General features: G+C 42.6%; 1 protein-coding gene and 1 non-coding gene across 2 annotated transcripts; one reads left to right on the plus strand and one right to left on the minus strand.

The window, feature by feature from the left end:
• Positions 1–4,451: 4,451 nt before the first annotated feature.
• LOC113192713 (uncharacterized) lies at positions 4,452–11,238 on the minus strand. Its single transcript, XM_077792456.1, has 4 exons — positions 11,173–11,238; positions 8,046–10,005; positions 6,405–6,709; positions 4,452–4,846 (listed from the first exon to the last, which is right to left on the minus strand). The coding sequence occupies exons 1-4, from the start codon at positions 11,236–11,238 to the stop codon at positions 4,676–4,678; spliced, it is 2,502 nt and encodes an 833-aa protein (XP_077648582.1). The 3' UTR covers positions 4,452–4,675.
• A 1,742-nt stretch (positions 11,239–12,980) lies between these two features.
• Trnav-cac (transfer RNA valine (anticodon CAC)) lies at positions 12,981–13,053 on the plus strand. The gene has a single exon. It is a non-coding gene; the product is annotated as a tRNA-Val (tRNA).
• The last annotated feature ends 2,222 nt before the right edge of the window (positions 13,054–15,275 follow it).

The following is a 15,275-nucleotide window of genomic DNA, read 5'->3' on the forward strand; positions in this document are numbered from 1 at the left end:
TCCCCAGGGGCACATCCCCAGTGTCCTATTTCCTCCATCCATGTTCCACCTACCTACAGTTTCCACCTACTCCCAGTAGTTCTTTCAAATTATTAATGCATCAAATGGATTAATCCACTGATAAGGTTATACTGCTCAAGAGCCAATCACTTCTCCCAAAGCCCCACCCCCTGGATATGGCTGCAGCGGGGATCAAGTCTTCAATATATGAGTTTTGGGGGACATTCCAGATCCAAACCATAACACCAGGTCAACCCAGTCAAGTGTGGTCTTAGTTTTCAGATTTTAAAGGTGTCTTTCCCTGACAACTGAGAGTGATTCCTCCAGACTGTCTGATCTGCAGAGAAAAATCCCTGGTACAACTGAGAAACTAGAGTATGGTGAACATGCAGCAGGAGGGAGGTAACTAGTTGAGTACTGACATGACACCCCAAGACGAAAATCCCATACCATGAAGCTTTGTTTCATGCATAAAATTATTTGGACTATTGTGTAAAATTACCTTCAGGCAATATATATAAAATGTATACAAAATATAAATGACTTTCATGATTAAACTTGGGCCCCATTCCAAGATATCTCATGTGTATTGAAATATTTCAAAATCTGAAAAAAAATCTGAAATTTCAAATACTTCTGCTTCCAAACAATCTGGATCCTTTTCATCATGGCTTAACCAAGTTGCTTGAACCCTCCTGAGCCTCAGTTTTCTCATCTGTACAATTTCTGTACAGATTAGTGATCAAAATTTCTAATTCAGATTAGTGATCACAGTTGTGGACCAATCACCTGAGATAGATCCTACACTAAAGATTCAAAACCTCAGGAAAGGGAACAGCTGCCTAGGTCCCCTGGCACGTGGTTCAATGTAATACGCTATACAGATATTTCATTTTAAGAGGCAAATAGGACAAGAACTGGCCAAGTGACAGATTTGATTATTACCCAATGTATGTATCTCACTGAGGCAAGAGAAGAGGAAGGGTTAAAATAGACAAGCAGGAAACTTGGATTCCTTTAAGGTCAGGTTTGTATAGCTGGACTGAGAAATTACAGACACAAGCCAAGCCTCATCGAGGTCAGGTCGATGGAAAGGTAACTGAGAGTGAGACACCTTCTCCTGGTACACAGATCCCCACCAAAAATGGGGCTCGGAAACTGGACTAGACCAAAAAGAATGTGAAGAGCTCCGAGGACACTGAGTGGGCACCTTACCCAGGATTGGGTAGGCAGCTGCTCTCTTAACCTTGTAGATCAATATAAACCCAAGACAATAGCCACTCTCGCTATCCCTCTCTTGGGACCCCTCCCCTCTGGGAGCTCTGCTTTCTTTTATTTACTCTAATAAAGCTCTGTTACTTTGCTCTCAACCTTGTGTTTATGGATTTCATTCTTCAAATTCATGAGACAAAGAACCCCAAACTCCACGCTATCCCAAAGTATGTAGAGTTATATGTGTCAATCACATACAAAAAGAAGTGTGACCCAAGAAAAGGAATATTCTCAGAGCTTTTAATACACACCAATAAACAAGATCCACTTGGAATCCACCAAGTCAGATCTTCTGTGTCCTAGTGGATTCTAATGTGCTGTCATGCCAGGAACTCTTAACTTACAGAGCCAAGTCCAAACTCCTCTTTGGGCACTCAAGCCTTCTGCAGTGGGGCTGTTCTTTTCTCCTCATGCCTTACCACACACACCCTCTCATCACACACTTGACAATCCAGCTACACAAACATGCCAGTATCCCCTGAAGACACACCATCAATTCATGCCAAGGTTTTGAAAACATTCTATTTGGTCTAGGACCCACTATTCAAAGTGTGATCCATAGACCACTAGTATCAACCTTACTTGGGAACTAAGAACCACAGATCCCCAGGAAGTCTGCCCCAACATTAAAGTGTTAGAAACACTTGATTCTTTCCTGGCTTGCATCTTTGGATTTGTGCTTTAATCCCTGGCTCAGATAACTCTGTTCTGTTAGGCCTTTCCCAATATCACTCTCTTCACTCCTGTTAAACTGAATCACAGAGATTCTCTAAGGAGTACATTACCTTTATTTGGGAACAGAATGGCAATGCAAAGGAAATACACATGCCATTGTAGGCCATGAGACATTTAAAGATACTGTGCAAGAAGTTCTTAAAAGCGAAATGAGGGGGCTGGGATAGTGGCTCAGCAGTACTCGCCTAGCATGTGCGAGGCCCTGGGTTCAATCCTCAGCAACACATAAAGACAAATAAATAAAATAAAAGTATTGTGTCCAACTATAACTAAGAAAATATTTTTAAAAAAGTAAAATGAGGAGGGATACATAAGATATTTTGAAATAATGCTCTTTGGCCACTAGGATGAAAAGCAAAGGTGGTGCCTATCCAAGGTTAGACAGATAGTTACTAGGTAGTTGTGCTTACAGAAGCTGTGTGTGTGTGTGTGTGTGTGTACACACAGTGGCTTTTATGCAAGGCTATAATACAGTCTTTTTGGATAGTTGTTATCAGGCCATTGTGCATGACAACCCTTCCTTCATAACCTCCTGAATTTACTTATTTACTATTTGTTTGTTGACACAAGTGACCTCATGTTTTTTATTTTTGTGGTGCTGGGGATTGAACCCAGGGCCTTGTGCATTGGAGGAAAACATCCTACCAACTGAGGTATATCCCCAGCCCCAAATTCTGAGAATTTCCTTATGACCTTCCCCTTGAAAGAATTAATTCCTCCCTTCTTTATAATCCCACTTTTATAGAACCCAGCAACTAAAACCAAAACAATTTAACCTAAACATAGGCTAGGTTAAATAATATTACGATCAAACAAAAACAGCCTTGCTGCTTGCTCCAAGTAATATATGGTCCTAGAGGAAAACCAACTAAAAAAAAAAAACAGAGTAATCTCTACACTCATGGTTTATGCATCATCACTGGCTTCAAGACTCTTATTTCGCTGTGCCTGTGCAGCCAAAGCTATTAAAGCAAATTCTGCCCAATCCCAATTTCTTCTTGCAAAACCCTCCTGAAAATCACCCAGCTCTGGTCATAGAAATATCCTAATTTCTTCTTTTGAGGCAATACTGAGAAATGATGTTCTCCCTAAATATACAGCCTTGTTAATGGACATATTTGATAGGGGGCAGCTAACACTTTCAGCACAAAATATTGCAATTATTTATGTGTACACCAGATTTCTCCCCATTCTGTGCTATTGACCCATTCTGGGTACACATACATACATACACACACACACACACACACACACACACACACACACACACATTGTGCCCACAGTTTTAGAGGCCTTGCCTAAACCAAAATAAAAATATTTATAAGGCAGTCCTCGAAAGCAAGTCTGAATGAATAGAGATATCTTTATATCCTACATCACAAAGAAGCAATAAGTGTTGACAGGAAGAAAAGTCGAATTGCTTTGTAGCTGCTCCACCCTAAGATCAAACCTCGAGTGGCTTCTTTTCACATTCTTTCTTCCTCTTTCCAGGCTCAACATTGCCCCAACAACTCTGCTGCCCCAACCCTAAATGCACAGCATAGACTCACACCCACAACATCAGAACAACAAAATTCAATGAATGAAAACTGGAACTGGAGGCAAGAGAGGAAGAACAGCAAAGAGACCTAGGGGCCAGAGAGCTCCAGGGTCCAAGGAAAGACATTTCCAACGTCAGGAGAGGAACAGTCCTGTGCTCAAGCATCTCCTGCCCTCAATCACCCTTTCTCCACATCCTACTCCACACCAGGAGCTGAGGACAACTGCATTGATGCCCTAGAAAAACATTTATCTCTGAAGATGGCTCTACAGTTTTGAGAATGGAATGTAAAACATGAACTAAAGGTTAAGGACTATTTTGTACATTCTGTTATATATTTAGAGATTTATTATTTGTACTGGGTTGCTCCATGTCAGTATAAATTGTTGATTTATAAGTATGGTGTATATATAATACCAGTTTGGATAGATTAGTTTGAGTCTGTTTCCATCCCTTCGGTGTTCATATGGTCTTTCATTCCATAATGGCTTAAGAGTTTTCAAACAGAAAACATGGGTAAAAATTAGATAATAAAATACCCAAGAATGTCTCAAATTAAAAAGCATTATAACCACAAAGTTGTTACAAATGTGGAACAAGATGGAAAAACGTGCATCTCCTGTAGTGGCAGACACTACAAAGTCACATGGCAAAGGACCTAGAAAGGGACAAAGAGCCATGGTTAAATCAATCTGCAATAGTGTGCTATGACCCAGAAATTCCAGGACTAGTGTACACCAGATAAAAGCCGCCAAAAGATATGTCTGTGTGCCATGATCTGTGCAGCAACAAAAAAAGATCACGAGGAGGGGTGACAGGAGATTAATAAAAACACAGAGACATTTTTAAGTAAAGCTTGGGCCAGGTGGGACACTGTCCTCTGATGGAGGACAGTGGGCCAGAACTAGCTCCACATGTTTATTACATAGAGTTTCAAGTTCAGGAAGTTTAACTACAGAAGCTCTGCAAATTGTTCAAGGCCTGTGAGTTATCAACAGGCTTCTTTGTGCACTAAAAAGTTACAGTATTCAGAACATCTCTGGGTACAGCTATCCTGCTGTACCCAGAAAACCCATTATACTGGAATATCTGCTAACTGTTGGCATCAGAGCTGAGTGTCAAGGCTGTTCATACATTCTCATCTTCTGGCAAGGAATATTCCCCAGGCTTGGCTTTTGCCAATACAGCAGGATCATCTGGGGCATATTCACTCTCCTCATCTTCCTCTTCTTTATTTTTCAACCAAAACCGATGTATATCTTCTGAATTGGAACTGGGATCCAACGACTTTGCAGCTGACTGTGAGAAAATAACACAGAATTAAGAGCAAGAAAACAAGTCCTATGAAATACTATGTAGTATGTTCTAGCATATTCCAAGGATTGAAACCATTTAAGTCATCCAACAGCTTTTCTGCAAAACTAGTAGGAGATAACATGGAAATCTAGCTTTCGTGTATCACTTGAATGTAGTGGTGCAGCTGCAAAAGATCTAAACTAACACTGTCATGATTCCAAATTTCAAACAGATGCATCTTTAACTTTTCCCAATCCCACTGGGAAATGGAAAAAGGTGTAACACAAATAAACTGATAAGTGACCTGGCATCTTAATTGTTGCCTACATTAAGACTTTGTATCTGATCACCCACGCCCACTACAGTAGCCTCTAAGGCATTCAACTTAGCTTCAAGTTTATTATCAATTGCCTCCTGACCTTGGAGAGCTCAATTGTTGACAAAATGGGCCATTTGGATGCCCCCACCAGGTGACAGAGGCAGTGATTGCAGAAGTAATTATAGTAATTGGGATAATGATACCAAAGATTATAAGTCCTGCTGCACAACATGACTGAGTTAACCAATTAAGGAGTTTTTGTTTGTTTGTGGGATTGAACCCCAGGCCTTGTGCATGCAAGGCAAGCACTCTACGACTGAGCTATATCCCCATTATGAAATTCTTGAAGAACTTGCAGCCCTGCATCTGGATACCAGTCACCAGCAATGTCAGTGGGAAGCATAAGAAAGGAAGGCTGGTATAAAACCAGAGTATCTTGATCTTTGTTATGCCTAGTTACACAAATAGTGAGATTATAATTAGTACACTGCACAGAATGTTTCCTGTCTATTTTGGTGATATTAACATTTCCTGTTAATAATACATAGACTGTACACACATGAAAACCATATCATGGGCTAATGGTACAACCACTGGCTAGATCTGTTAATGATTGACTAGAGATGCTGACAAAAATCCAAAGCAGCCAAAAGATGACATAAGTCTCTCTGTGTGCCTCCTGAACTTGTGGTCTAAATATTACTAACAAGCCCTCCAGGAGGCATGAACTCATAATGAGGATGCGCTGGATCAAGCCTAAGAGACCAGTCCAGGACATATGACTCAGTCTGGGAAATATTATGTCTCACAGGGACTAGGTTAGCACAATCAAGCCATTGGGGGAAAAACCCTAGTTCTAAGGTGGTGGAATTAAGGCAATAAGGAATTGGAGGGTGTTTGGCAAGGTTCTCACAACTGGATTTAGAAAACGCTACTTTAGTGATGGTTTGTATATATTTTCCAAAGGACCAGAAACATTGGCAACAAAGATGTCTTTATTTTTCTTGGACACTTGTAAGCACCCAGTTTTCTGGCAAATAGACAGGTAAATAGGGGCCTCAGCACTGTACCCAAAATAAGTATAATTAAAGTAATGAGAGGGAGTAAGATGGCAGTCAGATTGACCACTCACCATGGCAGAGTGATTTGTGAACACTGGAATAGACCCTCCTATCAAGGAGGTAGGATTAGTAACAGGAGGGTCTGGAAAATATGTCTAGTCTCTCCTGCCACCATACGTACCTGGCAACTTACAATGGCCAGCATTGTCATAAACATGGTAGCTGGCGTCACAGAGTTTCCTTGACTCTCAATCGTATTCCGAGATTCCCTTATCAGCCCCTCCATCTGAGTCCAAGTTGGGAGACATGGAATTCGCTTCCTTTTCCTGTACCTTTTTCTCTTGTGGACATGGGAGGTAGTGATTTGTGCAGCACCACCACTTGTGGAGTGACCTGCAATCGTTTCAACTGGGGTTTGAGTCCCACTAATGGATCCATCATGACACACCGCTTTCTCAGGTCCCCAAGTCACTGTCTCAGCACCTTCTGGAAAGACACAAACATTATCTCTTACCCACCTTATTACTGGATCCAGCACATTCCATTTCCCTGATTGCAAGCCTTCCACCATACTGTTCCTGCTAAACAAACAGGGCCAGAGAGTGGATGCCTCTTGGCCGCATGTGGTGCAGCCCTGCTCATTACAATCTTAAAAACTTAAGGTAAAAAGAGCATGATGTAATTGGTTCTATGGGGATGGGTAGTATCTCACCCTTTTTGTTTTTGAAGTTGAATCTTTAGTGTTCTATAGGCAAATTCTACTATTGCTTGTCCTTGGTATTATACAGCATTCCTGATACGAAGCACAGAAGTGTTGAAAGAACTGGCTTAAGCCAGACCATTATCTGTTTTAAATTCTCCTGCTCCCAATGTTTAACAATCTTTAATTCAAATATAAAAGTTCAAAACAAGCCATCTGTAGGGCTTGGGATTTGTTGTTCTTTTAAAAGCAAGAATACGAGAAATGCAACAAAATGATCTTTCTACTTTTCTCAAAAACTTTCAAGGAAAGGGTAGACCATAGGGCCATAACAGATCCATTAACCAAACCCACCTTCTCCCTGACCAATTTTCACACCCATTCCATAATTTAATATATATTCCTAAATGTAGATTTACAGTTCAGCTTTGCTTACATAACCATTTAAAAATACTTAGCACAAGCTTGCTTCCTATAATGCCAAGCAAACTGTGAACTACTTCAATCTGAATTTCTTCTTTTTAAAACAAGGGGGCAGTTACCTGTAGAAACCAAATTTAGCCCCCATTTACATTTCCCAGAAATGGCATATGCCTGTCATTCAAAGGCCTCAACACTCTCATGCTTCCAAAATGGAATACTTACCCTATCGTGCACAGAAGCATGAATGGCAAACTATTTTTCTATTTATTTGAAGCACAGAAAAAAAAAATTGGTATACTTTGGAAATTCAGTGGCACAAGGTACACTGCCATTAACTTGAGGGACATCACATAGTAAAAAAAAAGAGAGAGAAAAGAAAAAGGAAGTAAAAAAACTTTTTTCTCCTATTTCAAACACTGCATTACATAATTTTACCTGCCCAAACAGACCATGTACAAATATTAAGTCAATAAACTGTTAACACCCATAAAAAGGGAGCTTTCTTACTAAAATGCAAGAATTTAAAAGTGGTATCTAAACAAGAAAAGACAAAACCAAACTGGAATGTAAGCCTAGATATCACATCTAAAATCGGAGTTTTTTGGTTTGGGCCTTCATACTCTTCTCTCCCTCTACCATATTCTGCTGGAGTCCCAGGGCCCCTTCCTCTAGGACCCTGTCCACGCTCAGGCCCCTCACCTGCCTGCCCAAAGGTCTTAGTACACCTGTGGCTTCCCATCGTGGAATCACTCATGGTTGCTGATGGAACTCCAGGATTAGCTTCATGACCTATGCCGCTGCCTCCGCTGCCACCACCTACAGGTGAACATTTCTGGCCTCCTGAACCATAGTGAGCTTCCATGTTCGTGGCTCCTCCCCGACCTGTTCTCGAGTCTCTTTCACTTGGATCCTCGTAGTCCGTCTGGCTATAACTTTCTTCTCCTTGGTGTCTCATTTCTTCCATTTCACATTGGTAGATCATCTCTTCCTCTCTTCTATGCTGTTCCTCCTCTTGTCTCCATTGCATTTGATCGTGAAGTTCTTCCCCACCTCTTATTTCTCCCGGCTGTGTCATCAGACCTTGGTGCAAAAGATTTGCCTGGTAGGCATCTTCTATTTCTCTTTCCAACTGTCTTTTTGCATCGTTTATGTTTTTTTCAACTTGTTCCCTTTGCTCTTTTTCCATTGCATACAAGAACTTCCACCTCTGAGAATATTCATACTCAAATGTGCCATACTCAGCAAAACGAGGTGGCTTTTTTCTCTCCTTTTGATACTTTGAATTCCTCTCGGCCAATTTTTCAGGATAACCATCTTCATCATTGAATTGTTCAAGAGGTTCCACAATAACTGGACGAGGAGTCGTCGTCAGCAGGAAAACACCTTGAGAGCACCGATGGTATGCTTTCATTTTGGCTTTGAGAGTTCCAAATTCAACAATGCCTTTCCCTGTAGATCTTCCACGACCATCCACAATTACAACAGCTCTTTCAACGGGACCAAACTGGCTAAAAGCTTCTTCCAACAGTTCATTGGTAACATAAGGTGAAAGATTACGAACAGAGAAGGCATTATAACGTCTGGCGAAGCGAATCTGAATCTTACTGCCTCTCACCCACGTATCATCAAGTTCAGCTTTGGCAAGCTGAGCCAAGGCTTTAGTTTCAAGTCTAATAAGTCCAAATCCTTTGTACTGATGGACAAAAATGTTTCTTGGTTCTCCGTATTTTGCAAACAGTCTTTTTAATTCATCCTCTGTGACACCATAAGGTAGTTTCCCAACAAACAACTGACAACGCTGTGTGTAAGTTTTCTCTCCAGGCCTCCTCAGGAGAGTCATCTTCTCCTCGCCGTGGCCGCCGGGCGAGGGACCCTGGCGGGGCTCCTGGTGGTCAGGCTCCCCGCCTCCTTCCTGCAGTGGCAGGGAGTGGCCACCAGGAGCGTTCAGGTCCCCGCGGACGCCAGGCTCCAGCTCTCCAGGCTGCTGGCCGCCTAGGGGGCCTTTGGAGCCTGGGTCCTGCTTAGGCCCTGGGTCCAGGCTGTGCGCGGGTGGAGGCGGCCCGGGAGTGGTGGGGACGTCGCTAGTCGGCTGCGCGGACGGAGGCGCCCCTGGCGGGGCCGAGGTGACTGGGGGCGGCGGGGTCGGGCGCGGAATGGCGGACGGGTCCGAGCCGGAAGCCGGCGGCGCAGTGCCTACCATGGTAGCGGGGCCGGGCCTCTGAGGGACCACCGGCTTGGACGAATCCTGCGGCGGCGGCTGCTGGTGCGAGCGCGGCGGCGGCGGCTGAGGCCGCTGTGGCTGCTGCTGGTGCGAGGGCGGCGGCAGGATCAAGGGCTGAGGGCAGGCGGAGCGGCCCGGCCCGGCCCAGCTCCGGCTCAGGCTCCTGGGGACGCGGTTCTGCTGGAAGCCCTGGCCGGCTAGCGGAAAGCGGAAATCGTGGATACCGCCACCGGCACCGCCGCGACTCCGGAACCAATCACGAGACACGTCTGCGGCCAAGGGGTGGTCCAGGCAGAAGCAGGAAGACGCCACCGGCGTGTGAAGGCTACCTGGCTCCGCACAAGATGGCGGCTCGGGAGACTGAGACCGGAGGATCGCGAGTTCAAAGCCAGCCTCAGCAGTGTAGCAAGACGCTGAGCAACTTGTGAGACCCTGTCTCTAAATAAAATACAAAATCAGGCTGGGGATATGGCCCCTGAGTTCAATCCTCCGTAAGCCCCACCACCACCACCACCAAAAAAAATGGCGGCTGACACAGGCCTCGGTTTTGAAGTCCTGGGGTTTCCCTCTGACTCCAAAGCGGCCAGGCAATGACTAATCACATGGATCGCACTTTTTCCAATTTGTGCCATAGCAAAAATGAACCGAGAATAGGTGTTGATAGATGCAAGTGCACGCCATTGACTTCTAAAGGGTAACATCCCTCTGCCAAATGTGATTGAAGCTCCTGAGGATTTACCCCAGTTGAAGACCAGGCGGGGAATAACACATGGGGGACATTGTTTATGGTCCCGACCTGTTCCCTAGTAAGATGAAATTCTTCGTGCACACTAGAGGCGTTTTAGTGACGTAAGGCATGTGATGTTTGGGCTAAGGAATAAGGTGAAACAAGTTCTACTGGAGGGACAATATGGTCTAATGGTCTATGCATTGTTTGTTTCCACTAAGGGTCCTGGGTTGAGCTCAGGACCTTGTGCATTGCTAGGAAAGTGCTCTACCACTGAACTACATCCCTATGCTTTTTTTTTTTTTTTTGGGGGGGGGGGTTACTAGGGATTGAACTCAGGGGCACCTGACCACTGAGCCACATCCCCAGCCTTATTTTGTATTTTATTTAGAGACAGAGTCTCACAAGTTGCTTAGTGCCTCGGTATTGCTGAGGCTGGCTTTGAACTCACAATCCTCCTGTCTCAGCCTCCCAAGCTGCTGGGATTACAGGTGTGTGCCCTGGCACCTAGCGAAGCTCTTTTATTTTTAAAGTTTTTTATTTTGAGGCAGGATCTGGCTATGTTGTCCAGGCTGGCCTCTAATTTGCAATCCCTCTGCCTTACCCTCCTAAGAAGTTGAGATTATTAGCTGTGTACCTCTGGGCCTGGCTATTTAATAAAATTTTTGAATGTTGTGTTTATAGCTAAGTTCTCTATAATATGTACAGTTATTGAGTAGATAAGTGTCTAAGAAATTAGATAATAAAGAATATGAATTTATGGGCTTATGGTGGAAGAACAGGAGTAAGAATAAAAGCAAGTTGTGGCAGCTTCCCATCACATTGACAAAACACCTGACATAAACAACTTAAAAGAGGAAAGGTTTATTTTGGCTCACAGTTTCTGAGGTTTCTGTCTCTGGCCGCTTGGCTTTGTTATTTGAGCCTGAAGTGAGGCAGTGCATCATGGTAGAAGGTATGGTGGAGCAAAGTTGCTCACTTCAAGGCAGCCAGGAAGTAGTGAAAGAACAAGGGTCCCGGGACAAAATATACCCTTCAAAATCCTGCCCAAGTGACCCCCTCTTTCATCTAGACCCCACCCCCTAAATGTTCCACCACCTCTCAATATTAGCACCAGCTGGCTACCAAGTCTTCAACACATGAGGCCTTGGGGAATGAACATTCTAGATACAAACTAACATCGTAGGATGAAAAAAAAAAATCTGCTTGAATTTACAAAATTATCTTTTCAACCCAAATATGAAAATATAACAATTTTTCAGCAGTGACATTTATTGCTACATGACAAATTACCCTTAAAACGTAGTAACTTAAAAAAACCCAAATACTTATCTTCACAAAGTCTAAAGATTAGGAATCTAAAAGTTACTTAGTGGGATGGGTCTGACTCAGTGTCTCCCAAGAGATTGTTTGCCTTCAAGATGTCATTGGCACGACGGGCATCTGCAGGCCTGTTTGGGCTGAAGGAGCTGCTTCTAAGATCACTTAGCTTAGCTGGCAGCTGGTGGTCTCAGTTCCTTGGCACTGTAGACCTCTGCAAGAATTGCTTACATATTTCTTCTCACAACATACCATTGGTTTCCCCCACAGTCAGTGATTCAAGTTCAGTGAGCAAGTAACCATGGAAACGTGATGCCTTTTGTGACTTTGTCTCAACTGTGACAGTTCACCACCTCTGCTGTGTTCCTCTGGTAACATAGAACAACCCTGATGTACCACCACAGAGGACTCAGCAAGAGCATGAATCCAGGAACTCAGTGGGGCCACCCTGGAGCCAGGTGAGCATATCTGCTAATAATGAGTCTTGAGTTAGAAGCTGGGCCCAGGAGCACAGTGAGAGGCTGTAGATTCTGGCGATGTTTGACACTCTTCATGTGAACTTGATACAGTAACAAAATTTCTGGGTACCCTGAAAATAGAAATAATAATTGTTTCTACCAGTTGGATGATGATTGAATGATGGCAGTCAACTGATAAATTGAGAGGATGTGAGTGAATACAGCCCACAGAAATGCAGGCAATGTGGATTTTTCTGAGAGGGCCATTTGAAGTCCCATGAACTAGGCAATTGTAAATCTTAATTCCACAGTGTGGTCTTGGAAAGATCACGAGCTCTCTCTAAACCTTGGCTTCCTCAGTCTTTAAAAAGGACATAATAGTTGCTTTGGTGAGTTTTTATGGGGATTCAAGATTTTACATATTTTATATATTTTTTTTCTTTTTTAAAATTTGTTCTAACTAGTTATACATGACAGTAGCATACATTTTGATATGTTGAACACAAATGGAGCACAACTTCTCCTTCCTCTGGCTGTACATGGTGCAGAGTCACTCCAGTAGTGTAATCATACATGTATATAGGGTAATAATGTCTGTCTCATTCTACTGCCCTTCCCATCCCCACAGCCCACCCCACAAAACCAAATTCCTTCATTCTTCCCTGTCCTCCACCCACAAGGGATTGTATTTTTATTATGTATATCAAGCAGTTATTAAGCAATTGATGAGTAGTAACTCAGAAAGCTTACTTCATATTATAGAGTGACCGTGTGGGTTGTCAGATGTCTCTCAGGTTTGAGAAAGAATCTTGAAATTAATAAAAAAGGTAAATATGACCATATTTCAGAAAATTAAGAAAACGGGAAAAAAAAAAGAAAAAGTTATCCCAGAACTCTAACATAGGGCTGGGGGTGTAGCTCAGTTGGTAAAGTGCTTGCCTCACATGCATAAGGTCTTGGGTTCAATCCCCAGCACCACCAAAAAAAGAACTCAAACAATTTCATCATCGTCTTTCCTTCTAGCCTTCTTTTCTTCATTGAAGTGAGAGTTTACATAACAGTTGCTTTTTGCTTCTTTTTATATCTTAATATAACTTCTTATAGAATTTGACACTTGATCCAGTGTGTCATGTTTAGGGCAGTGGCCCCAGGGTAGTAGAGAGAGAGAAAGTATGGAGGGAAGAAGTGCCCTGGATCAGCAGGGCTGTGTCAGGATCCGCTCAAGTTCTGAGACACAGATCTCCTGAAGGATCAAAGACCACTGAGGGAAATAGTGGGAGGTGCTTTAAGAAATCTGGAGGTTGTGGAGAGATGAAGGTTGTTTAACCACTGTCAATTCCTTATCTATAAATTAAACCTGTTATATGCACCTGTCTTTATAAGGCTGCTGTGAAGATGAATCCAGTTAGTACAGTGCCCAGCACATAGTAAAGACGTTGGTACTAAAATAATAAGATTGAATGAGTCAGGCACTAGGAGTTCCCAAAAATTATTGGTGATGGAATTCTTTTTTTTTTAATTTGTTCTTTTTAGATACATATTTATACAAACATGGGCAACAGGAATTCTTAATAGACTTCTTCAACATTCATACCCTAAAATTTCACAACTGATTTCTAGGATATAGGAAATTCCATCTGGATGTTAGGTCAATAGGGGTTGATCACTAACCCTAAACATTTATAGCAAAGCCCAAGGCCTAAGAACTAGGTGGGTAAAGAAAGGATGGCATGCTAAATAGGGCAGGAGCACGCCTCCAAGAGAGCACAAGGGGGCAGCAGCTACTGTGGTCATTGCCATTCTATAAAGAGAAAACCGATTCAAGCTGCTATTTGACAGCTGCAACGCATTTTTAAAATATTCACCAGAATTAATGTGCAATGTGCTATGCCACGTAAATAAGCTGATGCTACTCAGGCATTTTTGGAAATTTGCACGCACAAAAATCTGTTAAAATCAGGCCACAGGATTCCAAGCACTAGGAGAAGGGTTATGTTTACTGTCTTATTCCCAGCTACTGAGGTTCTTTGAATTATTTGACCTAGACTTGTACAGTATTTAATTTACATATTAAAATAAGGTTAACATATAAAATAAATATAAAGTGCACATTAGCAGGGGGAAATTTGGGGGAAGTCTTATGCTGGGAAAAAAGAAATCCATTTAACTTTATTCAGTTCTGTGTTTCCCATACTTTAGACCCAGAAGACTTGTTTTCCACATAAAATGCATTATCATACTTTGGAGAAGGCTTTGCAGCTTTGAAAGGAAAACCCCCCCAAAAATCAATCATCCAAAACAAAGTGATGCCCTTGTGCCATGCCTAGGCACCTAAAGTGATGCTGATGGCCCCTTGCCACCTGCCAGGCTTGCATTAGCATCTGGGAATGGCAGTTACCCTTGAGGGCAACCCTGCACTTCTCCTCATTACTGAACCCACAGGCAAGAGGTGAATGAAAGAGGCAGCTCTGGCCAGGATACCTCCATAGAGCTCTAAAAATGTTCACTTCTCTCTGGCTCCCTGAGGGGAAAACTTTTTTTTTTTTTTTTTTTGGATAAACTCTCTAACAATTGCCTTATGTCAGCAGCTTTTTTGGTGTGTGTGTGTGAGAGAGAGGAAGCTTCTCCAATACAGCTTAAATACTGTCCATTTCCTGTTGTCAGAATGTAACACACTACACCGTGCTCTTTACTGTAAAAGGTGTTCTCCTAAATTTAAAGACATCAGTCTGTGTCTTGTTTGATTTCTCTTTTATCTTCTTTACAAGTTTGCAAACATGGAGGGCAAGGTGTGTGGTAAGCCCTGGATTCTTTATCTGTATAATGAGCAGAATGATATTTATCTTGCAGATTTTTGTAAACCAGAATTTTAGAAATATTAAATAGAAAATTAAATGTGTGTAAATTATCTAAAACAAAATCAGCAACATAGCAGGACCCAATACATGACAACAACTGGTATTTCCACACTTGCTGTTAACTCTAAACTCTGGGAAGATATAACATATAGATGAAGGTTTTTTTGTTGCTGTTTTTTGGTTTTGGTACAAGGGATTAACCCACAGGTGTTTAACCACCAAGTCATATCCCCAGCACATTTTTATTTTGAGACAGGGTCTCACTAAATTGCTTAGGGCCTCCCTAAATCGCTAATGCTGGCCTTGAACTTGCAATCCTCCTGTCTCAGCTTCCTGAGCTGCTGG

This window comes from Urocitellus parryii, chromosome 14 (genome assembly GCF_045843805.1).
Source record: "Urocitellus parryii isolate mUroPar1 chromosome 14, mUroPar1.hap1, whole genome shotgun sequence".
NCBI classification, from domain to species: domain Eukaryota; kingdom Metazoa; phylum Chordata; class Mammalia; order Rodentia; family Sciuridae; genus Urocitellus; species Urocitellus parryii.

Excerpts from the sequence above, each read along its gene's own strand:
- LOC113192713 (XM_077792456.1), bottom strand. The coding sequence starts at position 11,238 with ATGCACTGCCTCACTTCAGGCTCAAATAACAAAGCCAAGCGGCCAGAG. Across the intron at positions 6,710-8,045 it reads TAAGACCTTTGGGCAGGCAG|AAGGTGCTGAGACAGTGACT; the intron begins GTGAGGGGCCTG and ends GTGTCTTTCCAG. Across the intron at positions 4,847-6,404 it reads TGGCCATTGTAAGTTGCCAG|TCAGCTGCAAAGTCGTTGGA; the intron begins GTACGTATGGTG and ends ATTTTCTCACAG.